The 27,784-nt window shown below is 38.1% G+C and overlaps 2 protein-coding genes across 7 annotated transcripts in view; one reads left to right on the forward strand and one right to left on the reverse strand.

Annotated features, from left to right (window-relative positions):
- LOC124286559 (transient receptor potential cation channel subfamily A member 1 homolog) overlaps positions 1 to 18,199 on the forward strand; it is a 69,471-nt gene extending 51,272 nt beyond the window's left edge. For all 6 annotated transcript variants that reach the window (XM_046722926.1, XM_046722928.1, XM_046722929.1 and 3 more), the window contains 14 exons: positions 274 to 385; positions 1,218 to 1,354; positions 2,428 to 2,549; positions 2,738 to 2,902; positions 4,943 to 5,043; positions 6,546 to 6,715; positions 7,430 to 7,562; positions 8,513 to 8,644; positions 9,873 to 10,073; positions 11,410 to 11,610; positions 12,604 to 12,672; positions 14,259 to 14,435; positions 14,850 to 17,996; positions 18,045 to 18,199. In XM_046722926.1, the coding sequence (XP_046578882.1) occupies positions 274 to 385; positions 1,218 to 1,354; positions 2,428 to 2,549; positions 2,738 to 2,902; positions 4,943 to 5,043; positions 6,546 to 6,715; positions 7,430 to 7,562; positions 8,513 to 8,644; positions 9,873 to 10,073; positions 11,410 to 11,610; positions 12,604 to 12,672; positions 14,259 to 14,435; positions 14,850 to 15,068 (1,939 nt within the window). In that variant the 3' untranslated portion in view covers positions 15,069 to 17,996; positions 18,045 to 18,199. The remainder of the gene's footprint in view (positions 1 to 273; positions 386 to 1,217; positions 1,355 to 2,427; positions 2,550 to 2,737; positions 2,903 to 4,942; positions 5,044 to 6,545; positions 6,716 to 7,429; positions 7,563 to 8,512; positions 8,645 to 9,872; positions 10,074 to 11,409; positions 11,611 to 12,603; positions 12,673 to 14,258; positions 14,436 to 14,849; positions 17,997 to 18,044) is intronic.
- A 1,804-nt stretch (positions 18,200 to 20,003) lies between these two features.
- On the reverse strand, positions 20,004 to 24,988 carry LOC124286562 (eukaryotic translation initiation factor 3 subunit D-like). Its single transcript, XM_046722933.1, has 4 exons — positions 24,474 to 24,988; positions 23,935 to 24,107; positions 22,692 to 22,765; positions 20,004 to 21,333 (listed from the first exon to the last, which is right to left on the reverse strand). Exons 1-3 carry the CDS (start codon positions 24,738 to 24,740, stop codon positions 22,696 to 22,698), a joined length of 510 nt encoding a protein of 169 aa, XP_046578889.1. The 5' UTR covers positions 24,741 to 24,988; the 3' UTR covers positions 20,004 to 21,333; positions 22,692 to 22,695.
- Between the last annotated feature and the right edge of the window lie 2,796 nt (positions 24,989 to 27,784).

The following is a 27,784-nucleotide window of genomic DNA, read 5'->3' on the forward strand; positions in this document are numbered from 1 at the left end:
CTTTGCAGGTTCAAGATCAGATAAATTTCTGCTTCCTGTTCTCAGTAACCTATTTCTCACGTACCTCCAGCTTGTCGGCTTTAATTTTATTTTCCATAAACCCTCATAAACAATTTTATTTTGAACACTTGTCTTGGAAACTGATAGGTTGAACTCCTCTCTGAGAAATTAGTTTGGTTGAATCCAGCCCTTTCTTAGAAACTAGTTTAAACTACTTTGGGTAACTCCTTTGTGAGAGACTTCTTCTGACATACCTCTTTCCCTTGATTCCAGGAACTACAGTCAGTGGACACCACTGGATCTGGCTGCATCCAAGGGATGGATGAAGACGTGCCGAATCCTCCTGGAAGATGATGCACCCATTGACCCCATGGACAAAAACCAGGTCAGTCTTCCTTAGCTTGTGCATGTACAGGGATCAGGGACCCTAGGCGGTCTTAGTGATACTAGTGTTGTAACAAGACTGTTAAGAAATGGAAATTATGATCACCTAAGTGCTACAATTTCTTTGTGGAATGGGGCTTAGGGCCACCTAAAATTGTCCAAAGAGTACTGTGGGATATTGCTGTCCCTTAAGGATTGATCTTGTTAACAATAAGATCAATTGGAAGGTTATGAATCTAAAAGTAGCGTAATATTTTAACAGTATGGTGTCAAATTGCAGTAACGCATCATTGGTGCATATTGATATGAATTACTGCAAGAAATATAAATCACTCAACAAAACATAGGACACACTGTCAAAAGCATTAAACTCAGTTCACAGGATGTAATCTATGAATCTGGTTCAAGATAAGATTCGGGTCAGTGGGGTAGCCTTGTGGTTAAAGTGTGTGCTTGTCACCATGGTCATGTAGCAGCATAATTCCTGCATGGGCATAAGCTCGTTTCTGATATCCCGTTTAGTATATTGCTGGGATATTGCTAAATTAGTGTAAAACCCAACTCACCCATTCATATAATGTGATTCAGAGGGCTGAACACTGCTTCAGTCAAAAAACGCTTGAAATGGATAAAGTATCAATGTATTCCAAGCATTTTTGTGCATGTAAAGATTTCTTGGAACAGTTAATGTTAGACATCACATAGAAAATGTACATGCATCTACTAATTGTGGGTTATATTTAAGGTGTCCCTGCTGGGATATATGCCAGCAGCATTTGTCACTCACTGACTCACCCACACACACACTCACTCTCTCTCAATGTTTATTGCAGACCACTCCTCTTCATCTTGCGTGTCGCAATGGTCACGCTCCGGTGGTAAGCCTGCTCCTTGAATGGGATGCAGATGTGACATTGCCAGACTCTGATGGTCTAAACAGTCTTGATATTGCCATTGAAAACCACAACATGTAAGTTCAACCTACTTGTTAGCTTATTAGTTGTCCCCCGCCGCAACGCGGAACGGGGGACTATGTATTCAGCGGCGTCTGTACGTACGTCCCGATTCTTGTCAACGCGATATCTGATGAACTGTTGTACCCAATGTCTTCAAATTGGGGGATGACGCAGACACCAGTCAATTTGGGTGACCTTGACCTTATTTTCAAGGTCACCACGACACATTGACCACTTTTCAAACTCTTGTTAGCGTGATATCTCATGAACTGTTGTACCCAATGTCTTGAAATTTGGTGACAGCCTACATTAGGGGAGTATGCAGACATCAGTCGATTTGGGTGACCTTGACCTTATTTTCAAGGTCACCACGACACTGACCACTTTTCAAACTGTTGATAACGTGATATCTCATGCACTGTTGTAACCAGTCTCTTCAAATTTGGTGACAGCCTTCATTGTGGGATTACGCAGACACCAGTTTATTTTGGTGACCTTGACCTTATCTTCAAGGTCACCACGATACTTTGACCACTTTTTAAAAGCGATATCTCATAAAACATTGCACCCAATGTTTTCAAGTATGTTGACAGTCTACATTGGGTAATTATATGCAGACACCAGTCATTTCAGGCATCTTATATGTGACCAAAAAATTAAAAGTTAATGTTTCAGTCTGATTCTCCCTTGCGGAATCCCAATTACTACAAATCCCAACAGCATGTGTCAGAATTTACCCAGTGCCTGCTAATATTTTGCTGTTAAAGAACACATACTTCAGCTGGAAAACAAAATGATGAGGAACCAGCTTGGAGCAGTAACTCTGACAGTGTTTGAATGAGTGTTACTCTTCATGCAATTAAATTTTATGATGAAATTAAGATAAAATTCTATTTATGTACACTGTTATTTAATTTATGTGGAATCTGCATTTCAAATTCAATTTTATTCTCTGCATAAGACATGGCATGGTCCTGAATACTCTCTAAATCACCCTCAAATCATGCATTCCAGAATTGGGCTAGCAACCTCAGTTGAAAATTATTGTCATTATTATTATTATTTTTTATTATTATGTTTTTATCAGTGATGTTGCCATGGTGATCATCAACTCTGAAGTGTGGGAGGATGCATTGCGACATGCATCACTGGACCTGGTCACAGGACAACTGGACACGCCCATGAGGAAACTCATTAGGAAGATGCCAGGTTTGACTCATTCCATTTGTGTTTGGCACAAGAGCAAGTCTATCTGAGCATGTTCAACTGTGTTTGGAACAGGCCTGTAAATAGAGTCAGTTAGATGTTTGTTTAATAAGAGTAGGCTTTTTATTCTGAATTGTACCCTTCTGTTAGTATCTTTTCCAGTTGATCAGCAATTATTTTTCATTAACCAGATGTTGCTGAGCGAGTGTTTGATCGGTGCCTGAGCTATGGAGCTGAGAAGAATCCCGGGCGACCTGAATATGAAATCACGTTCAACTATGAGTTCTTGGATGATGTTTATGCAAATTGGCTAGACACAAAGAGAGAGTCCACCAGCGAATCTGGATCAAGTTCAGGTGTGTTAGTCTCTTTGATTCAGATAGATGGTGTGTGTGTGTTGGGAGAGGAACCAAGCATGGTATTGCAACTCTTTCAAAGCAGAGCAACCTTGACAGAACTGGCTTCACATACTCTACCAAATTGGTAATCTGAGCAATATCTTTATAAGCGTGGACACCAGTTCTCCAAAAAAGACTCGCCCCCCCCCTATTGATCAGTGTATGTGCAGAAACAAACTGGTCACAATGCACTTCCGACTAATTAATTTGGTCATAGAATTTTCGTTAATCATTTATTGTGTAATGTTTTGTTAAAAAAGTAAACGGACATGAGATGGAAGGGTGTTAATACTACTGATCATAAGCTAAGTTCCCATGTCATTGTAAATGATCATCATATTGCAATTGCGTAAATCGATACTCATGGTGTTGATCACTGGATTCTCTGGACCAGAATTATTTATTATGGCGTTAAACAACAAACATTGTAAATGGCAACTCTACTGTTGAAATATATCCACGTAAGCCTTGTGGACATGTCACATGCTGTCATTTTATCACAAATCACATTCTATGTCCACCATATGATCAGGAGACATGTTAGATATTACTTTCCATTTGCTTTCACAACACCATGTTGAGGCATAGTGCTCGATAACTTTATTACTGTATTTGTACTAGACAGCAGGACACCTTTGATTGGAATATTTCTACATCAGTTCATTAACAGGGATGAGAATTTTCCGTGGATCTGCGGAATTATGTGGACTTGATCTTGCTGGGACCATTAGGTCACATGGGGTCATGCGTCCCCCAACACCCCTGGCTCATTTTCCTCATTTTTCAGTCAAACTCATTCTCATCCCTGCATTAAATTTAGTACAACTGTTTTCATCAACTTTTTCACCTTATTTCAATAATGATGAATTTTGTTGAAGGAGGTCCCACTTCAAATTCAAGTGAGAATTTTTGTAGATGTGTATCTCACAAGTCTTCTTGTTCATTAGAGTACTGTAGTCAAAGTTAAATAACTTTGCAATGTTTTGCAAGTGGGACTGATTGATATGTGCTAGTTATTTCCAATTTCTATTGAGAAATAATGACGAAAATGTAATTCAGCTTGTAGAAATATGGAGAAAGCAGTAGTATAAATTTGTTTCATTCCTGTAGATCTAGATCTACACCTGTTCTTGATATAGTAGTCCCCAGTCGACAGATTCCTAATAAGGTGTCTTAAACACATTAACCTTTTTGGAAAATTTCTTATAGCTTGTAGGTAAATGTAAATGCATAACAGTAGTTACCTGTTTTTACCAGTTTTTCTGAATTTGTAACTATGTTGACAATTTGTTAACTGTCACTTTGAGCATGTTGAGCCTTGGATCACTGATGTCACATCTAATATGTGTTCACGATGACCTGTTCATACTAAACCATTACCTCAGGGACCGTTCATAATTTATGGCTTGGGGTGGGGGTGGGCGGGGGGTGGTGATGATGATTTTCATGGAGAAGTATGTACTATGTGAATGAACCCCCACCCCCACCCCAATTTATGTACAAAGTAAGTGACCCTGCCCTGTATGTCATGTACAAAATCAATGGCACCCCCCTCCCTTCCCATAATTTTAAGCATAATAGTTAAATATTTCTATGTACAAAATTGCTGACCTCCCCTAGTACATGCGTAGAAAATGATGACACCCCCCTCTCCTCCCCAGAACAAAATGGGTGACCCCTCTTTAAATCATCATCATCATCACACACGCACGCACGCACACACACACGCCATAAATTATGAACGGTCCGTAAGAACATGTGTATCATCCATGTCGTCCCATTTCATTTTGTAAAATTGAGTCAGAGTCACAATGTAAAGTAAATATACGGCCATGTCGCATGACTTTCAAAATATTTGCTAACATTGGGTGCTGCAGACTTATTAGACTTCACTTAAATATATTTTTGCATGGTCCACCTTAGTGTATGGTTTTCAATATATATGATGATAAAAACATATAAAAATATCATGATTCTTACTCGAAATGTGATTTGCAGGTTTTGGTGTGTATGACGAAGATGACAGGTTACTGGCAGGTGCCACGCCCTACACTTCGGACTCCAACATGCTCAAGAAGAACCACCCTCTCATGATAATGGTAGGCAAGCATGTTGATGAATGAGAAAGTAAGACACTGAATGGTTGTGAATGACCAGCTGAATAGATGTGAATGTACCCACTGAATGAGATGCATGTAAGCTTAAACTGGGATGAATATATTCTAAATGGAGATGTGGGAATGAATGACCCACTGAATGGGGATGAATGACCCACTGAATGGGGATGAATGACCCACTGAATGGGGATGAGTGATCCACTGAATGGGGATGAGTGACCCACTGACAGGGATGAATGACCCACTGAATGGGGATGAATGACCCACTGAATGGGGATGAGTGACCCACTGACAGGGATGAATGACCCACTGAATGGGGATGAGTGACCGACTGACAGGGATGAATGACCCACTGAATGGGGATGAATGACCCACTGAATGGGGATGAATGACCCACTGAATGGGGATGAATGACCCACTGACAGGGATGAATGACCCACTGAATGGGGATGAATGACCCACTGAATGGGGATGAATGACCCACTGAATGGGGATGAGTGACCCACTGAATGGGGATGAGTGACCCACTGACAGGGATGAATGACCCACTGAATGGGGATGAGTGACCCACGGGATGGGGATAAATGACCCTCTGAATGGGGATGAATGACCCACTGAATGGGGATGAATGACCCACTGAATGGGGATGAATGACCCACTGAATGGGGATGAGTGACCCACTGACAGGGATGAATGACCCACTGAATGGGGATGAGTGACCCACGGGATGGGGATAAATGACCCTCTGACAGGGATGAATGACCCACTGACAGGGATGAATGACCAACTGACAGGGATGAATGACCCACTGAAAGGGGATGAATGACCCACTGACAGGGATGAATGACCCACTGAATGGGGATGAATGACCCACTGAATGGGGATGAGTGACCCACTGACAGGGATGAATGGCCCACTGAATGGGGATGAGTGACCCACTGGATGGGGATAAATGACCCTCTGACAGGGATGAATAACCCACTGACAGGGATGAATGACCCACTGAAAGGGGATGAATGACCCACTGAATGGGGATGAATGACCCACTTAATGGGGATGAATGACCCACTGAATTGGGATGAATGACCCACTGAATGGAGATGAATGACCCACTGAATGGGGATGAATGACCCACTAAATGGGGATGAATGACCCACTAAATGGGGATGAATGACCCACTGAATGGGAATGAATGACCCACTGAATGGGGGTAAATGACCCACTGAAAGGGGATGAATGACCCACTGAATGGGGATAAATGACCCACTGAATGGGGATGAATGACCCACTGACAGGAATAAATGACCAAATGAATGGGGATGAATGATAAAATGAATGGGATGAATATATGAGCCAAAAATGTGGTACCTAAGACTTGGTTGGCTCATATAGAGAGCTGTATAACAAAGAGATTTGGGGAAAATTTGGGTATTATCTAAGGTAAGGTTCAGGTGCATTCAACATTGGTGTTGTTATATCTCTAGGTGACGTCGAGTCGAGAGGACCTACTGGCTCACCCTCTTGTCATGTCCATGTTGAACCACAAGTGGAACACATTTGGCAGTGTATTCTACTACCTCTTCTTTCTTCTCTACCTGGTGTTCCTAACGTTCCTCACGGCATATATCATCGAGACCAGACCACCCTATAAATTGTAAGTCCAGACAACAAAATATCCTCAGTTAACCATGACCTACAGTCTGTTTGGGTTCAAATGAGAATGATGAATGTTTAAATAACTCGAAATAGGGATAAGTGCACAAAGCATAAATAAGACAATGGTTCTAAAACCTCTGTACCCAACAGGATCTAAAATCGGACATTTTATGATCGATCACGGAAATAGTTGTTTAAGAAACTATCATGTAACATTGTTCTATTTTCACTCTTCACACTGAAGGGTGACAAATGGCTGATGGAACAGCGCCAGCATGCACCTCGGGTGCAACTCAGGACAGCCCCTACTAGTCAGGAAACGGCTGGCGCTGTTCCACCAGCGGTTCCTCGGTGTGAAGCGGACTGTAGTGATCAAGCAGTCCATGATATGTGTTGCTTGTTGTCCTTTTTACCCCACTCAGCAGTTTTGGACAAAACTAGTCTTTTGCTACATATGTTACATTTGGGTTTACTCTCTTGAAGTCTAACATTTAGTTCCTTTTTGATCTGCATTGTGTATTCAAAAACAACTGTATTGTTCGAAGTTTTGGTGACTCATTTCACTGAACTAATCCTTTTGTAAAGACAGACTAATTTCAGACGTGCGAGTATCTTCAGATTGTTGTGTTCTTGCATTGGGATATTCAGCCGAACAGTGAGATGACATGGCTCCTCTTCTACATTGAGCAGTTGTGGTTATTTTCTGTTCCAGTAATTCCACTGATGCCGATGCCATTGCCTCAGGATCATGTGACCAGCTGACTACGTCATATCAACAGCCATTGATTTCTGTCATAGCTAAATATGTCATAATAGGATTAGCAGCCTTCAACTTGTTGAAAGAGGTGATGTTATGTTGACATACTATATGCTCTAGATACTATAGGAAATATTACCTTTATTTCTCTCTGCTATTGAGGAATATATGGAAACACAGAGCTACATTTAACCTTTTGGGTCAATGAGTTATGTACTCACTTGTGTTCATCTCAACTGGGTACCCTAATTTTCCTTTGAGTAACCAAATATATTGTACACACCTCACTCAAACTCAGTTAGGTATTTTGCTATTTTACATTAATTGTAAAAATATAATAAAGTTTATAGTGTTTGCTATTTATATTTGATCTGTAATGTGAGAAACAATAAGTCACTGACATGCAAGCTAAAATGTGACATTTTTGTGTGTATGCATATAAGATCAAATTTTTTGAGTATTTACACAGCTTCAAGCGTACTTGTATGCAAAAGACTTAATAGGAATTGAGTTCTCAAATAAATATTTGCGTAATTTATGCAGATACTCAGATTATCTGTACCTCAGGAAATATTTCTTTGAAATCTCTCTCTTAATATTTTTTTAAATATGCCCCTGAATTCTCTCTGTCCCAGGGCTGCATAAGCCAGCCTCGTGGATGGTATTAAAATCAGTGAGTGGATTGTGTGCTTCAGACGCACGTATTTACAGAACACTGTAATATGGCTGGATTATTGCTGTGTCCAGTGTTAACAGCAAACACACAGACTCACATACAGACAGACAGATACAGATGTTGATAGCGTGGTTGGTTAGTATAATTAGGCCCCAAACCTAGACAGATTCAGATAAAAACAGACACACATGCTGGCGGCCATTTTTCTTAGAAAAATGGGTCATACAAAAAGAAGAAATTCTACAGAAATGAAATAGGATAATCAACAACAGACACACACACAATTCCTATGTATAGTTTCTGATATATATTCTGTATATATTGTGTAATACTATAATGCAATGTAAGCATGTTTGTTTCAGCTACTACAAATCTATCAAGCCAAGCTGTCATACCTTGGCTGGACAAATCTGATTGAGTGGATTACCTATGTCTCGGCTCTACTCCTTGTGGTTGACTTCAATGATTGTCAGAAGGACACAGGCTACAGACTGGTGAGGACAATGTCATCCTTCTTGACCCGGAATATCAGATGCGGCGGACTCACTTGATTTGCCAAAACGCATCTATGAATATATGCTGAAATTGTTGGTTTCTAATTTCACATTTTTGTGATTACGATTTCCTGCTTTGTCAGTGCTGTACCATAGCTTGTGGGTTTCACCCAATAGGCTCTCCTCACAATTTAAACTTATGTACTTGTAGATGTTTGAAAAACTTCATAAAATTAAAAGGAAGAATGTGAGTATCCCTTCTGGGAATTGATAAAACCACTCATTATACTTTTGGATATTTTGGAGTAAATTGTCATGACATGCACATTATAAATTGCATATATTACAAAGCTCACAATAAACAAAAAAATTGACATTGCTTTACACAACATTCTGCATCAATTGTGGGCAATTTGTTTACATGAGTTCATCAAACTTATATGACATTCCTCAGTAACAACAGCAGCTGTGTGAATGCTTAACACTGGTCATATGTTCAAAGGATTGCAAAGACTCATATAACCACGCTTTGAAAGTGTGTGTTCATCATCGGTCTCCTTTGAATGTGTTATGTAAAATTTCCCCCATTTGGTGTAATGGAAGTGTGATCACATGTGAAACAGTTGATGAAGATTGCAAATTACATCATTCAAATGAACTGATAATCACTCCATGCTGTACTATGGCAGATATACAGCCTTTTGTGTTACTTTTTGCTGAGGTAACCAAAGGCAGGGTTGCTTACATCACTTTCGTCACACCTTTAAGACCAGGGTTCAACACTGGCATTTATTTGGTGACACATTTATTTCATGATGAACAGTATTTACTGTTATAGTGTTGATCCATATCTTGATCTATATGGTGCCATTTTCATAGAGTGAGTGAGTTAGTTAGTTTTATGCCACTTATAGCAATATTCCAACAATATCACTTCAGGGTACACAAGAAATTTGCTTCACACATTGTACCCAGGTGGGGAATCCAACCAGGATCTTTGTCATGACAAGCGAACGCATTAACCACTAGGCTACCCCGTCATATTCAGTGAAATGTCCTGTGTAAATAGGTAGTCTTTACAAGCAGCACTGCCCTGGCCAGCAAGAATTCACTGTATTCGTGGAACAGAATCTTGTGTAGCTACACGTAAAGTGGCAATGGTAGTGAGGCCTGCGATAAGCATATTTATTCTTACATGTCTGCCTAACAAGGGATGTTTGTGTCCTAGGATTGGCAGTGGTCACTGGGAGCTGTGTCTGTGTTCCTGGCATGGATGGTGCTGGTGCTGTTCATCCAGAAGTTCCCCAGGTTTGGAATCTACGTTGTCATGTTCACGGAGATCCTCACCACCGTCGCACAGTTCTTTGTCGTCTTCTTCCTCTTCATCGTGGCCTTCTCGCTTGGCTTCTACACTTTGTTCCAGAATCAGGTTGGCAAACAATCTTCTCTACCCTTTGTGAAATATCAAATATCACTTTATGCTAGAACCAGCTTTCCCCATTGACACTGCTGTTTAGAGGTTGTGTTACTCGACAAGCAAATAAAAGATCCCTGATGACATACTAAAGTCCTATGACCTCATGATGTTTGATGTCATTCACAAACATCCAAACATGTGAGTGAGTGGGTTAAGATTTAAAGTCACATCGGCACTATTTCAGCCATATCATGACTAAAACTAGTTCTAAATTCATAATACATATATATATACAGGGGTGGAAATAACTTTAAAATTGCTAGTGTACTCCGGAACAGTGGCACATGTAAAATCACTTGCCCTGATAATTTTTCCACTATACCGTCCGTTTTCTTGTTGATTTTTTAAAATAAACAACACAATTAACATTGGAAAGTCAACTGGACACCGGTACAGTGTGATATACAAACTTGCTTGCCCGACAGAAAAAAACACTGGACTCGGACGTCGGGCAATGGGTTATTTTATATAAAATGATATAATATATAAAACCCTGTCAATGAAGGACAGTAAAACCACTAGATTATCACAGATTGAGTTAAAACTAGCTAGCATGTATTTTTAAAAGTAGAAAAGCATTTTCGGACAATACAATGTAAAAATGGGCTATAGATCGCCAACAACTGAAGGTAGATCACCATACCAGGGACCATGGGGACTTACAGTGCCTTTGCTACCTGCATGGACCCTAGCTGGATTTACACCATCCCCTCAGCCACTGTTGATTGTAGGAAAATTTAGCCGAAAATTAAAATAACAAAAAAGCTACGTTTAAAAAAATTGGTATTTTTTAATTTTACTTTGAAAGTTTTGGGTCTTACGTACCCTCTCAGGGGGACACATCCCCTATGTATTAGTACTATGACCTCACAATGTTTGATGTCATTCACAAACATCCCCTATGTATTAGTACTATGACCTCACAATGTTTAATGTCATTTACAAACATCCCATATGTGTTATAAAAGTCATATGACCTAATGATGTTTGATGTCATTCACAAACATCCTCCATGTACATTTATTATTAACATACTACAGCCTATATGTTTGATGTCATTTACAAACATACTCTGTGTATTATTATAGGACTTAAGCCTATATGTTTGATGTCATTTACAAACATCCCCTATGTATTATTATAGGACTTAAGCCTATATGTTTGATGTCATTTACAAACATACTCTGTGTATTATTATAGGACTTAAGCCTATATGTTTGATGTCATTTACAAACATCCCCTATGTATTATTATAGGACTGTAACCTATATGTTTGATGTTGTTTCAGATTGCCTTCCAAAACGTCCCAAGTGCAATGATCAAAACAGGAGTAATGATGATTGGCGAGTTTGAGTTTGATGGAATATTTAATGAACAATTCAAGTCAACAACTCCAGATGAGAAGGATCGAGTGTTGTATCCTGAAGTTTCTTATCTTCTCTTTGTTATCTTCCTCATCCTCATGTCAATCATCGTCATGAACTTGCTTGTGAGTAACTATGACAATGCTTTATAAGCCTAGGATTCAATTGTTATTGTTTGATTCACAATTGTTTCACCTTCGCAGGATTGCTTTTCCTGTGGATTTTGATTGAAATGACAATGTATGAGCCATGGGGATACTTTTGTAATAGGAAATATTTATGAACCATCAGCACTGAAAATGTTTAAGTAGAATTTAAATTTAAGAATGAGCCAAATTTGAATGGTGTCTGCCATATCATCGTGCATTCTGTAGGTCTTGCATGTGACCTAATGAAGCCTTCACACAGAGCAAGATATACAAATATATTAGTTTTAGGTATTTTTATGTGTTAGTACTTACATACTAAGTAAATCAAAGAATAAAATATATTTCAAGCATTGCTGACACCTTAACTCAACAACTGTCTGTAGACTGCAGTCAGGCACCAGTCAGCTGGAAAAAAATTCCTCTGCCAAAATTCTAAAACATTCAAGGTTATAATATCAGAGAAATTGAAGTCTTCCTGCTAATTCACCGTAGTCCTAAATTTGCAATATAAACACAACCCAGAGGGAGTGTTACACCAATAATTCCATTTGAACTGAAATGAAAACGGTATAAAAATACCTATGCCAAAACGTCGCTATTGTACAATAAAGAAGTTGATCATTCATAAAGACTGGTCATTCCTAATAATTCCATATGTTCCAAATTTCACAGTTGAATGCTACATTTCCATGGGAAATGACAATGTTAATTTTGTAAGTGAAATAACAATTACTTGTAACAATTTTCTGTGATTTTAGATTTAAATCATCGTTACCTTATTAGACAAAATGCATATCATTATATGAATACATCATTTATCTTGTGTATATGATCTTGTGGCATGGTGAAGTAGATATTTTGACTCTTGTCTTGATTGTGCCTGTGTGCAGTATGTCAGTAAACTCATTGAAGAATATGAGATGTACAAACATAACTCTGTATTGTGACTTATCTGTTTGTCCGTCCCAGGTTGGTTTGGCTGTAGATGACATCAAGGCTGTGCAGGACCAGGCTGCCCTCAAGAGGATGGCTATGCAGGTGGGTGGTGAATATCATCAACCAGGTGGATCTGGGTAGATACCATTAATAATTCCAATATATTTGACATACCATATTGATAGATTTTACAGGGGAAACTTATCTATGAAATCAGCTTATCTGCAGTCATATACCATCATCTTGGACTGTAGATTATGGAAATTTATGTTAGAACAACTAGTCCATCAAGATTGTTACTTGTCTCAGATGAAGGGGCTAGTGGCATTGTCTATCACTTTGGATTAGTCATCTTTGTAGGGTTGTTAGAGAAACTTATTAGAGATTAAGGATGAGGAATTTTATGATGGCATCAAGTCTGCATCAGAGTCACATTTCACTTTTTTTTTGTTTTTAAGGCCAGACCAATGTTTATCCCTCGCAACTCCTTTTGCAGGGGATATCAAAATGGACTCCGTCTGAGCGTGCGTGCGTCCGTCTGTGCACTTTTGTCTTTTCCGGAGCAGAACTCTAAAACCTTTCACTATGTCTTCACCAAACTTAGCACATAGATAGATCTGGTGGTGTACTGGTGCCTTTTGGTAATTTTGGAATTCTGAATAAAATATTGTTGGCGTTTCCATGGCAACAAGTTTGACTTAGACTGAAATTGGTGGTATTGCTCTTTTCCGGAGCAGAACTCTAAAACCGTTCACTATTTCTTCACCAAACTTGGCACATAGATTGGTCTGGTGGTGTACTGGTGCCTTTTGGTAGTTTTGGATTTCTGAATAATATATTTTTGGCATTTCCATGGCAACAAGCTTGACTAAAACTGAAATTTGTGGAAGTGCTCTTTTCCGGAGCAGAACTCTAAAACCGTTCAATGTTTCTTCACCAAACTTGGCACATACATATATCTGGTGGTGTACTGGTGCCTTTTGGTAGTTTTGGAATTCTGAATAAAATAATTTGGCGTTTCCATGGCAACAAGTTTCACTTTGACTGAAATTGGTGACAGTGCTATTTTCTGGAGCAGAACTTAAAAAACCTTTCAATACTCTCCTTCCACTTTTCTATATACACACCTAAATATTTGACATAATCATAACTCGTAGACATAATCATGAAGAGTATTTTGCCATTGCAGGGGATATTGATGACTCTGTCTTCTTGTATTGCCTGTTTTATTGATCCGTCAGTCATATTTTTTCAAGAATAAGAAGAAAAATATAAATAAAATCCTAATGTTAAGGTATATGGGAGTGAGACTTCGACTTTGCAGTTTGTTGGACACTAAAACACCGGTATCTGTTCTCAGAGACTTTAAACTGAATTATCTAACAATGTTTCTGTTAGAAATCAGTACTTCGAGCACCTCAGCGAGTGTGAATTTGAAAAACAATGCCTTTGAAAAACTTATATGGTTTTTGCTTTGACTGGTGATTTTTTCCCCCCTCTTTCCTTTAGGTTTTCTGATGACAAAGAAATAAAATTGGTCTGGCCGAAATATGAAACAGCATCTAATACAAACTACCATGCATTTTTGGAAATAAAAAATGTAACCTGCTTGGTCTGAGCAATTATCTTTACATGATCCAGATAAAGCAAGCTTCATAATGATAACTGAACCTGTATGCTTTGTGTAGGTTGACTTGGCATTAGATGTGGAGAGAATCCTGCCTGACTTCATCAGACGAAAGTCTTACATCCGAAGAAAAACATTCAAACCAAACCAGTGGCTGTCGAACCCTGTCAGAAGACTGTTGAACTACCAGTCCTCCATGTCAGCTCAGGCCATTCAGAAGGCACTCAATCCAGAGCTGGTGAGTAGAGAGAGGGGCCTAGAAAAATATGCTGACAGTGGAATATTTTTTTTTGACAAAAAGTTTACAAATTCACAAGGTGTTTGACAACATTGCTTAACTTCACTGACTGTTAACTCAAAGGTCTTTAATACCACTTATTAGGACTTCTTATTACATAAGATAAAATAAAGAATAACCAGATTCCAGGGCCATAGTTAACTTTTCTTAACAGGGGAGGGGGCACTATCAACTTTAAATGAGTGTTATATCAATACTTTGATGCACAAAAAGTATTCTGTAAAAAAAATTCTTGCGGGACAGCTGTCTAACTACGGCCCTGGATTCTTATGGTAGATTCTCCGCAAACATATTGTAATAATGAAGACATGTTAAAAGGGTAGCCTCTTCATGACATTGAACATTCCTCCCCAGGATGAGATCGAGAAGGTTCAGGAGAGTCAGGAAAAACTGCATGGAGACATGAAGAAAATGAAGAGAATTGTGAAGGAGCTTCGAGAACAGAACTCTCGCATTGAGAGCATGTTGCGAGCCATTGTGACGCAGACCGAAAACATCCACTGGCAGGAGGAAGATTATCAAGAGGATGAGGATGAACTGGATCAGCAGACAATAGAGAACTCGCTCTCCTAGACACAGGGTTATCCCCCTTGGCTGGATTATCTCCCTTTGCTAGATTATCAGTTTTGATCATATATGGATGGATGCAACACCAGTCATTGTTTGAACATTTTGTCCCGTGGATGGAAGTGCCCCATGTTAAAGTCAAATTTAAATTTTTACAGCAATAATGTTTCTGACTGTTTGGAAAAGTCAGAGCACAATACTGCTTCTCAGATCTGATCACTGTGGTACTTTGAACATTTTTGTATATACACTTACCTTTATATGAGAATCCCACCTGTGTTTAAAAGGTAGCACAGATCTCATTAATGTAAATATTTTTTGAGACTATTGTTAATCACATGTAACAGATTTCTAGCTATGCTGCGTTCAGAAGCAGTGATATTACCGAAGGTTATGCTCTCTGCATGGTTGCTTGATGGATTCTTTTGATTAGGAATTCAGTGATATGCTACAGGATATGCTTGGGATTGTTTTGAGTAGGAATCCAGTGATAAACGGTTACATGATGATCATTATTATGAAGCCAGCACTATATCATAGGTTGTGCACTTCAGTGGTATGGTTAGGCAGCACTAACAAAGTGTCTTTTGACAATTCCTGTGACTAGGACAAAAACATATGGTGACAGGTTACTTGAGACGACTGTCCCTCATCTCGGGAACAATCTTCCATCTCACCTCAGAACACAACCAGATTTAGCTGTTTTTAAATCAAATCTGAAGACTTGTCTCTTTACTGAAGCATTTGACCTCTATGTGGTATCAATACCATCTTAGAGCCAAAGCGCCTTTGAGCAGTTTATGGGTATTGGCGCTATACAAGTATTTGTATGTATGTATAAAGTGTACAATGTTACTGCTTGTCTGATGAGGAAACCTGCGATATGTTGTAGCGATGACTTTGGATTTGCATTCAGTTCGCCCCTTTAATATCGAAGCTGTTTCTTATAAGTCAAGAAAACAAACGAATCAAAGTGTAAATATACATGCATACACATCCCAGCTGAGAAAACTATTCTTATTTCAATAGTTGCACTGGAGTGAGTTGGCCGATTTGAAAGATCTGTTTATACATGGTGTGGTCAACAATGATTAACCCTGAAACTGCTCTCATGTATTACATTCATGTGTATTGACTCCCTCCAGAACTACTTACATGTTGTCTGGGGTTAATAGTGATTACTTATGTATACTTATTTGTGCTGATATACTGTTTACCCATAACCTACCTTTGTTTATACATGTATGTTACTGATGTTTACCTGTCGACAGGCAGTCACCTGTGTTCACTTGTAAATATTCAATATTCAGGTATTGTACTACTGAAAGCCATCTCTCAGTAGGGGAATTGAAATACCCTGCTTCTTTCAAGATTTAGTATTTCAGGAGGGATTTGTATAAAGAATGATGATACTTTTTATGGATGTACAACTTCTTTATTGTGAAAGGCGACATTTCAACAGATTCTAATAGAATTCAGAGAATCTAGGTCGCAACTTCGCCTTTCACAATAAAGAAGTTGTGTATCCATAAAACATATCATCATTCTTCATCACCCCAACTTCTAAAATGCCCATCAAGGAAGGGATTTGTATAATTTACAAGTTGTGAAAATCAATTTAAAATGTATTTTTCATGGTTGTCAAGTCTGCAACTCAGGAATCAGTCCTTTGATGTTCACAGGGACCATATGGTTGTCATGGGAAGTCAGTTCAGGAACACATTAATTCTGTGCCATGCAGGCTATGGCAAATGAATACACTTGAATGATATAATTTATGGGGATTTCTAGTAAGAATAGGTCCCCTGCAATCTGTGCTGGTTTTATGGTGTCAAAATTGGGTGGTGATTTGTATGCTAGCATGTCATTGTGCAATATAAATCACGAGATTGTCTGGTCCAGACTTGATTATTCAAAAGCCACTGTCGGACAATAGGAATATTGATGAGTGTGATGTTAAACAACAACTGAACACGAACATATTTTTGTTGTAGCCAGAAATGGACCCGGGTGTAGAATCATCCCACAGATGGCATTGCTTATGTTGTCAGCTTCTTGACTCTCTTTGGTCATGTGTACATGGATAAGATTACTAGTGACCATGATTCCCTGCAAGGGACTGAGAAATTGTATTACTGTTGTAGCATGATATAGAGATGACACCCTTACCTTGTCAGCTTGCTCACAGGATTACCCGCTTTGTTCATGTGGACAAGGTGTTAGACTTCAGATCAGGAGGACATGGTTCTAATCCCACCACAAGACTTTTAGGGCTGCCCAATGTGGGGTGGCCATAACGTAACCCCCATAAAGCTGTTTATACATATACGTCTGTGATCATGTTCCAGAATTTGTCACACATTGTACATCTTCAGCATTTGATGAAAAAGGGTAATATAGCAGTGTTTAGAAATGTCTACTTTCATGGATCTATTTAGTAAAGTTGAATAACTGCTGATTAAGGTTTAACTATAGGCCGTCATATGCTGATGTTGTCATCTGTAAATAACTTGTGTATTTTTGTATAATAGATGATACTGACACATTTTGTCAGCTGGTATCTAATAATCAGTGGCCACATTTGCTCAGATTTTACTTGCATGTATTTGTACATTCATAACCTGAATCAGTGATCAAGGATACCCTTGTTTATAGTGCTTTGTGAAGTGTGACAAGTAACCCCCATTACGCTGTTTATACATCTTTGTGATCATGTTCCAGTAACTGTCATACATTGTATGTCTTTAGGGTTAATAGGGTAATATGGCAACGTTGTATCATTTTTACATTTAGATTTTTTGATAAACACAACTGGTTAACTGCTGATAATCTTGGTAGGACGTGTGTACAGCATATTCATTCCTCTTGATATGTTAACTGGTATTCAGCAGTCAGTAAATAATTGATTTATCCAAGGCATTATGTTTTCATGAGGTTTAGAGAATTAAATATAAAACAATGATGATAGAATGTTTTCATGAGGTTTAGAGAATTAAATATAAAACAATGATGATAGAAATGAAAATGACATGTTTAAAACATCCATGTGATGTCCTTTAGGAATTGTTAGTTGGGTGAAACATAAAAAAATAAACAAGTTCATTGTGACATTTGGGATTAGTCTTTCTTTGAGCAAAGTGAAAAAATAATGACGTAATTGGCCAGAAATGTTTACCTTTGAGATTAATATTGATGAAGTGATCAACATTTACACTTCTCGTTTGGAGGGTGATCTTGATCTTATCCCCTTTTTAACCCTTCCTCATGCCTTAGCACAACCTTAACCTGAATTTTCCTAACAAATTACTCTGAGAAATGTTATCACCAACAATTATCACAGCTCTAAGCATGTTTAACAATGACTTGTCACCAATCAGTATTTTCACATGTACAATCCTTGTCAAAAAACTATATTGTATGTGAACTTTTCAGCCATAGGGTCAGAACCCTACTACCTCTTGAAAGAATTTGTGTTTTCTCTCGTCAAGGTTAAGCAACTTAAGTGTTGTAGTTTTGTTTTTAACTATTAGACCATTTGGAAGTACATCTTCCTTGTACATGCAATTTTGATATGTTCATCTTTTCTATAATTAAGCATTTTCTGGAATACAGTTATTTTATAATCATCATATTTTACTCAAGCAATGTAAAGAAACTTTTTGTTACGATTCAAACTGCAGGTATATGTTGTTGCAGATCAGAGGGCACACTTGTCATATTCAAATCATGACAAACATGTATACATCGCAAGTGCCACCAGGCCATTTAATATTCTTTGGGGCCTTAAATTTTTATGAGATATGAAATATTTCTCCTCTCAGTACTTTAAGGCATTTATTTTTTATATAAAATGAGAAGCTACACAGTTATTTTGAATATTTATCAACTCTTGAGAACGGAATAGGTGTGGCAGGATCTGAAATTAGATTGATAGATGACCCGATTTCTAATATTGAAGGTTTTGTTTTCAAGATAAATATCTGAAATGATGGTTTCCATATTGGTGTACAGAGAATAGGGTAATGATACATTTCCAGCAAGATGTTTGTAACATACAATATGGTCAGTACAATTCTTTTAAATTTAAGTACTGCATGTTTTCATCTAAATATATTCAGAATGCCCTTTTTGCATTCAAAAAAAGATATTTGTTACATCTGTTTTAGATTGTGTTAATATTGAATTTACTACTAATCATATATTATTAAAGTCTATTTACATACTCTCATTATTTGTTTTGGTGTTTGATAATATTAGGGGCGGTGGGGTAGCCTAATGGTTAAAGCGTTGGCTCGTCATGCCGAAGACCCAGGTTCAAATCCCCACATGGGCACAATGTGTGAAGCCCATTTCTGGTGTCCCTTGCTGTGATGTTGCTGAAATATTGCTAAAAGCGGCGTAAAACCAAACTCAGTCAGTCAGTGATAATATTATGTTTATGTTAGTACATGGGTGTTTTCACATTGCCAATGTTAAGGTTCAGGATTTGGCCTGAGGCAGGTTGTATTGGCCTTGTCAGTGCTGAGGATTAGTTTGTCTGTCCAGGGATGTATATGATAAAAGTGAGTGAGTGAGTATAGTTTTACGCTGCACTCAGCAATGTTCCAGCTATATGACGGTGGTCTGTAAATAATGAAAGTCTGGACCAGACAATCCAGTGATCAACATGAGCAGTGATCAATGCAATTGGGATATGATGACATGTGTCAACCAAGTCAGCCAGTCTGACCACACGATTTGATCCCGTTAGTTGCCTCTTACGACAAGCATGGTTTATGGAAGATCTTCATGGGTCATTTGATAAAAGGCCAGTATATAGAAACCCATTTAATAGCCCCTTAACACTTAGTAAAGGAACTATGGTACATCTACACCCATCGATACAAGCATATCACATAAACACAAGATGTTTCCAGCAGTCTTATACTTATTAAAAAAATCTTTTTAACTGCAGAAACAATGACTATTTTTTTATTAATAAAGGTTATATAAGATATATAAAATCTCAGTTTCCTGCATAATACTGCAATAAATTCACATTTAAATGCCCATAATGTATGATTTAATGTGCGTCAGATTAGTACTGGTAGTAAAGATACACTGCAACAACAGCTCCCAAATCACATGTGAGACATCCTGGTACTCAACAACAGACAGACATATATATAACACACACATGCACAATGCTACCTATAAGCAGGTATGCTGACAAATTGCATATGCTTTCAAAATGCCCACAAAATGGAATCACTCGACCTGATTCTAAAACTGGATCCCCTAGACCTGAGGCAGTGTGGCAACACTGGTTCCTCTGAGGTCGCACATGCAAACGATCAGTCCTAGATGCAAGCAGTGTAAGAAATAGTTTCCAAATTTTGTTAGCCAGTCGGGCTAGCTATGCCTGAAAGCTATAGCCCACAAAACAATTCAGTAGCCCGAAATATATTTGGCCATAATCTTGCATGATTTAAAAGTATATTATTACTCCACAAGTCGGAGAGAGGGATGTATATAAAAATGAACTCATGAAAATTCACTAGCCACTGGGGCCAGTGACTGTGGAGATTTACAGGCCCGACTGGATTCTTACTAGCCACAGGTAGTGGGCCAGTAGCTATTTCACACACTGGATGCAAGTGGCCAGCATAACATGCAAGCAGCCAGTCCTAAATGCAAGTTCGGTCGTCATGCCGAAGGCTGGATTCGATTCCCCACATGGGCACAATGTATAAAGCCAATTTCTGGTGTCCCTCGCCATGATATTGTTGGAATATTGCTAAAAGCAGTGTAATAATGTAAAAACCCAACTCACTCACCAAAGACCCAGGTTCGATTCCCCACACAGGTAAAATTTGTAAGTCCATTAATGGTGTCCCCTACCATGATATTGTTGGAACATTGCTAAAAGCGGTGTCAAACCTTACACAGTAAGTGCAAGTGACAAATCCTAGATGCAAGCGGCCAGCCCAATATATAAGCTGTCAGTCCTGGATGTAACTGGAATATCAGCTCAATATAAACCTATGAGTCCATTTACTCCCTACTGTAAACTACATCAGAAACCCATTCATCCTCTGTCACTTCCCTTCCTCTATAAATGGGAATGTTCGTCACTGGTAGGATCAAATGCCTTCCTCCACACCTCAACTTTAACAACATGTTTGTCGGTGCGTGTCTTTTCACCCAGAATCTTCAGCACCTTCAATCTCTTCACTTTTGTCTCATCTTCTGAATTCTGCAAAATCATGTCCACATAGTCTCCTTCTGCCAACTGAAATGAAATGAAACATTTGTAAGGCCAGATTTTTGTAAGTGTCTATGAACTGGGGTTGGGGAAAATGGATTTGGGGAAGAGGCCATGGTAGTGGTTATATAATGGACTTTCAGACTACTTGATTGTAAGTCAAAAAGAAAATCTGTCAGAGGAATCATCAAATTATACCTTGACTTTGACAATCAGAAAGACACCATGGCCATTTAATGTCAGTGTCTGGCTTAAAAAAGTTTGCCTGGAACTGACAACCTGGCAACTGTCCTGGACCTTGGCAGGGAATCAAACCATGGTATTGTATGTGTGAGGGGTGAATACCCTAACCACTAGCCTATCCATAGTGTCAGTGTCAGGCATCACACAATGTGCCAGGTGAAAAACAGTACAGTAGTAAAAGAATGATGCAGTGTCAGCTCTCATATTTCTCATTGCTTAGCAACGTCCTAATGTCAATATGATTTTGATGACTTCAGTTGTACAAATTCTGACTTAATTTCAACACATTGTTACTTTCCTCTTCAAAACTGTGCTGTCTCACAAAATTACATGCTTTGATGCTCAATCAGAATATGCTACTACATCAGGGTGAAAAAAGACAATTCTGTTTAATTTTTATTGGGTTGGCACATAGGGGAAACACAAAATCCCATCTCCCCAGGTGAGGTGAGGTGAAGTCAGTTTTCATTTCGGGCAAGAAAATAATGGTATCTTACTTGTCCGTGGGCTACTAGATAATTTCCACTTATGGTTTTAACCTGCAAATAAACTTGAGATTTAATTTCATATCTGCTCAAAATGTAGCTATTAAATTTCGCAATGATAATGAAGAAGAGTTATCTTTCTTTGCTATTTATCACTTTTCAATAAATAGTCCAGTAAACATTAACATCAAATACCATGTTGATTTATTTTTTCATAATTACATCATCATGATTATTTCATAAAAGCAGGGCAAGTGGAAAATTAGTCAGGACAAGTTACTTTCTTAAAGTCAAGTGACTTTTTAAGAAAATTTTGAATCCCTGGTTTTGGCACATACGAGAAACAACACAAGGAGCCACCTGCCTGTCTCCTCAGAAATATATCCAACCCTGAAGCATATGTATGTATATTGCTCTTTACATTGCCATCAGTGCATGACATGTGCATCTGTTAGAATTGATTCATATTGACATTTTGACGGTAACTGTAAAGAGCAATATACATACCTCTCCACAGATAATCCTGGTTACAGATATACCCCAACAGCTGGTTGGTCTAATCTACATTGACTGAGAAGCACTATTTTAATCTGATGACTGCAAAGTCCATATTCTCCATTAACCAACAATGCATCACATACATCAAACTACTCATACCTGTTTACTTTTCTTCAGAAGCACATGGCCATTTACTCTGAAGTCGATTAGCAAGAAACATCTTATCAATTTTCCTGGAAACGAAATGGTACAGGCTGTCAATGGTATCATCAATGATAATGGTCACAGTACGAATAATAATCAAATGTGACTATTGCCATCAAGTAGAACAATATCACACTGTGCTTGGCAAGTTGGGCATAATGGCACATTAAAACTCAATTTCTGATATCACAGCATATTGGCGCAGTTGTCTTCAGCACCACTTTAAAGTCTATTTTAGCTATATGTATTGGGCAAATTTGGCTGCAGTCTGTAAACAATCAAGTCTGGACCAAACAAGCCAGTGATCAACAGCATGAGCATCACTCTACACAATTGGGATTGAAATGTGTCAACCAAGTCTGTGAGTCTGATCACCCGATCCCGTTAGTCGCCTTTTACAACAAGCATGGGTTACTGAAGATAAATTCTAACTTTCACGGGTTGTAGTATTCAGAAAAGCTGAACGTTTTTAAACTTCAAGGATTCCTTAAGTCCTCAGTTTCATTATAGTGTTCAATAAATTGACTGCACATGCTCACTTTAGAAAAACATGGTTGGACAAATTTCTTGTTTGCTTAAACTAATGTTTTTACACATCTTATTGAAGATAAATGTTTAATTTATTGCTCAACATACTGTTCCTCAAGTAACAACTGTGCAAAAGTATCTTAATGCAAAACTGAAACAAGCACATAACAACAAATGGAGAAGAAAAACATACAACAAACTGCCAGCAAGGAAAACTTCCTACATTTCCTTTCGTAAAAAGGAAATGATCAAGAGAGAAGTGTCATAGGTACATTTAGTAATGGTGACAAGGAACACAATGCCAGTAAACATGAAGGATGGTTATCAGTTCCACTGATTCCGACAAGTTTTTGTACGAAATTGCATCATACAGCAATAATGTGTGAAAGTGCAAATCTAATGTACATTTTGAACACAAATATAAATTTTATCAATGTAAATGGGCATACACATATTCAAAGACTTGAAACAAATGAAAATATATTTGATGGAATGTACATTTTGTTTAATCATCCAAACAGCAAACTTTGTGAGCTATTTTTGTGCTAGGACACCTTTTCTTAAACAGATGCATGTGTTAAAACGTTCGGGACCAACAGAACCCTTGTTAATAAAATCCTTTAAATGAATTTCGAATAAAGGCTAAAAGATAGTAAATCTCTTGTCATACTCGCGTCCAGTGTTCATTCCTTTGCTGAGAATGCTGTCAGTTCGGAGAGAGCGGACATGGAGTTTCATCACAGATCCACCATCACCAGTGTAGTCAGCATCATCCTCACTATCATCTTCATCATCATCATCATCGCTGTCAGTGTCACTATCACTGTCACTGGGGCTGTCAGCCTAAATGTGACATGACATAATGAGTTATCAATTAATGCTCATGCTATAACCACAAGTCTTCCAGACTGTGATGTGCTAAATTAAACTCACTGTTACACATTGCCGAATGTGACATAAAACAACCATAAATCAATCATTTGTGCTACATCAATGTTTATGATGCCTCTGATTGTTTTATTTGTAGCTTCCTGTAACGCATCTATAATGTTCCAGTTCATTGCTTACTACAACAATATGTTCTTAATGTCTGAACTGGGGTTGTTCTGTATCATGTATATGGCTACACTTAAATCTTACATCATCTAGCCTTATTAAATGTATTTCAACTCTTATAAATTTGGGATTCAAATATACACACGAAATTACCTTGCTTTTACTTTTCTTCTTTGCATATCCTCTAACACTATTACTTAAACAGAGTGAAGGGGTCAGGAATTTGGATACGCCCCATGTTAGACCGGTGTTCAGTGAAATCTGGCTGTGGAAGGGTCTCCAATACAGACGAAACTGTCTCTCATGCAGTGATGTATAGTTTTCGAAAATGTAACCAGTGACAGGCACACACGACCTATGCTTCATGAAGGAGCTGAATATATGTTTCCCCTCGTGCATAAATATCCGTGTACATGGCATGCTGAAGAGCAGCAGCAATCTAGACAGTCTAGACACACAATACACGAAAACCGAATCAGTCTCAACCGTTAGTGAAATACTTTATCATAAATATAGAGAATAAAGCTTACACGGACCCTTGAACTAACACAGTGACAACTCTACAATCTCCTATCAAAGTAATGTGAAGTGTCATCAAAAAGGAATACGGTAAAAGGATCTGAACCCCAAGATGAAGTTCCAATACACGAGAACACATGGAACCGGAAGTCGCGAGGTGCGTGTAAATGTAAAAGAGGAAACGAAAATCGAACGGAATATAGCATCCTTCAATACAACTTGGTCCGTTGTTGTTATAAACAAAGTTGAGGAAACTGCAGAAAAAATACTTTTTCATCACAAATGCAAAGTAGGCGAAATGATTTATCATTTCAGTCCTACACGATTATATATACTTTAGAAAAACATAAATCTCCGAACACTTCAAACCTAGTAACAAGGCGTACTAAAGCCTGGAGTTTTTTTTTAATTCCAAATAACGAATTAATTTAAATTTAAGTTATCCTTATTTATTTCACACATTAGGTTCACTATTTACGAAGTGATCTGACCATACACTACTGAACCTTCCATACTCTTCAATATTCAAAATGTGGTTTAAAAGTTGAATAAACGTAGTGGAAGGTATAGGCCTACCCCATACACATTTCCCACACGTCTATTATGGAAATGTTATACTACTTAACACAAATTCAAGAAGGGTCATAACTGGAAGGCTGTGCATGGCAATATCCATCGCACACAAAGATCGTGTTTCCTTTAACTTCTCGTAAGGAATATAGTTTCTGGGATCTCGTCGAATCGATTTAAAACCACGTAAAGTCTATGTATATACTTTCAAATAGTCTGTCTCACAGTCCCCAAACTACATTATTTTCCCTACTGCCTAGCCCTCCATGCAATGATAAAGCCCCAAATGAAGCAAGTCTAGATGTCCTCAGTACAAGACAAAATATTATGGATGTCAACTTCTTCTTTATTGTATACACAACGTTTCTGGGCTTTTCCTTGCCCCTTCGTCTGCAGCTGAATGGGATTTCCTCAGGTTCAGAATTTCCCATCTGACTGGAGCTCCTTTTCAATTCAATGGGTTTATTTCTTACTATCAGAATTACATACATATATTCAGTGACTAAGTATTAGTCTAACTTTCAAACTGAGTAGACGATTTAGCATTGGAAAATGTGAACTGTAAATCTGTTGAGGTAGTTTATGCACCATAGGGGGCGCCGTTATATGTTATAATATCAGTTATTCACAAAATGAAATATGGATATCACATAAATCTTGACTTAATGATATCATGAAAATATTAATATCATGAAATAATTCTTAATATCACAAATTCCAATTTTTGAGATCATAAAATGACATTTTATGATATCACTTGATCGATTTTGTACATAATAGTTATATATAATAATTCATTTTGGGATATCTAATAATCGAATTTGTGATGTCAATTACTAATTTTGTGTTATCAATAATTAGTTCATATCACTAACTCGAATTTGTGACATTAATATTTCTTTTTATTTTGTGACATCACAAAATAAATGATTGATATAATAGAATAGGGAATAAATTGTAGAACGGCGCTGAAGGTCTATTGACATATAGTATGACCAGAAATTATTGAGAATTTTAGGAATATGTTTAATTGGATTTCTAGTATAAACAACCTTGACCAGCTATCAAGTGCTTAGTTTCATTCAAGAGAGACAACTCCGTTAATCCTTTTTCATTCGTTTGTGAAGAGTTATCCCCCTTTGTTTACTTGATAGCAGACGACATTTTCAGTGATTCTCAGTATGGATGATTTAGAGAAGAGGAAGTTGATTTTAGAGTATTCTAACAAGGACATCAGATCAGCTAAAGTGATTTCATTTAGAACAGGCATCCCTTTGTCCACTGTTTATCGTGTTTTGAAAAATATTGCAAATGGATCTTATGGCATTGAGCACCAGGGAGGCGCAGGTAGGCCCAGAAAATTGACTGTCGGTGACAGGAGGCGGCTTGGTATTCTTGTTTCTAAAAATAAACGAAGGAGTTTAGAAAACTTAAGGCTGGATATGATTGATAGAGGAACTGTGGCTGTCTGGAAGGAGACAAATAGAACTGAGCTGCATGCAATGGGTTGGCAGAAAAGTCGAGGAATTCCATCACCGATCATGAAACCTGACCAAAAGGAGCGAAGGTTGAACTGGTGCTTACAGGATTGAAATTTTAACTGGGACAATGTGATTTTCTCAGATGAAAGTTCTGTGTGGCTGTTTACTAAAACACTGAAATTCTGGACCAAACAAACTGAAAAACCTTTGTATCAGCGCCCAAAGTACAGTCCGAAATTGGACGTGTGGGGTGGCATATCTGTGTTACGGGCAACGCCGCTCTGTGTATTTGAAGGGGATATGAACAGTGAGCGGTACACAGATATTCTCGAGGGACATTTACTTCCATCTGCTCACGTGTTCTATAGAAATGTTTGGATTTTCCAGCAGGACAACGACCCAAAACATCGTTCAAACCATTCACAGGCCTGGTTTCGGACCCAAAATATGACATTATTAGATTGGCCAAGCTATAGCCCTGAACTAAATCCAATAGAAAATGTTTGGGGACTTATGAAGGAAAGTGTCAATAAGAAAAATCTGACAAATATTGCTGAAATGAAAGAAGAGGTGGTCCGATATTGGGACAGCATGGACCACGACTTTCTAACTTCTTTGATCAATAGTATGCCCCGCCGCATTGAAGCCTGCATTGCTGCCCATGGTGACTTGACAAAATACTAACTGTTCACCTGTCTTTGAATCTGGAGTTATGTTCTGCTAATATTCACATTTAATACGTGAGTAATGAGTGAAAAAAAATGAAAAAATATACAATCTTTAAATTCTCAATAATTTCTGGTTGTACTGTACATGTGCCTTCCTATGTCCAATACGGTAACGAAAGCAAACACAATCTTTGAGAAAATCTGGAAACCTGGGACCATTCATTTA

This window comes from Haliotis rubra, unplaced genomic scaffold (assembly GCF_003918875.1).
Source record: "Haliotis rubra isolate DU_JTF1 unplaced genomic scaffold, ASM391887v1 Scf386, whole genome shotgun sequence".
NCBI classification, from domain to species: domain Eukaryota; kingdom Metazoa; phylum Mollusca; class Gastropoda; order Lepetellida; family Haliotidae; genus Haliotis; species Haliotis rubra.

What these genes read in the sequence shown, in the direction of transcription:
- LOC124286562 (XM_046722933.1), bottom strand. Translation starts at nt 24,740, where the DNA reads ATGCCATGTACACGGATATTTATGCACGAGGGGAAACATATATTCAGC. An exon ending in AGAAGAAAAGTAAAAGCAAG is followed by an intron (nt 24,108 to 24,473) that starts GTAATTTCGTGT and finishes TGTCACATTTAG; the next exon opens with GCTGACAGCCCCAGTGACAG. An exon ending in GGAATGAACACTGGACGCGA is followed by an intron (nt 22,766 to 23,934) that starts GTATGACAAGAG and finishes TTTCGTTTCCAG; the next exon opens with GAAAATTGATAAGATGTTTC.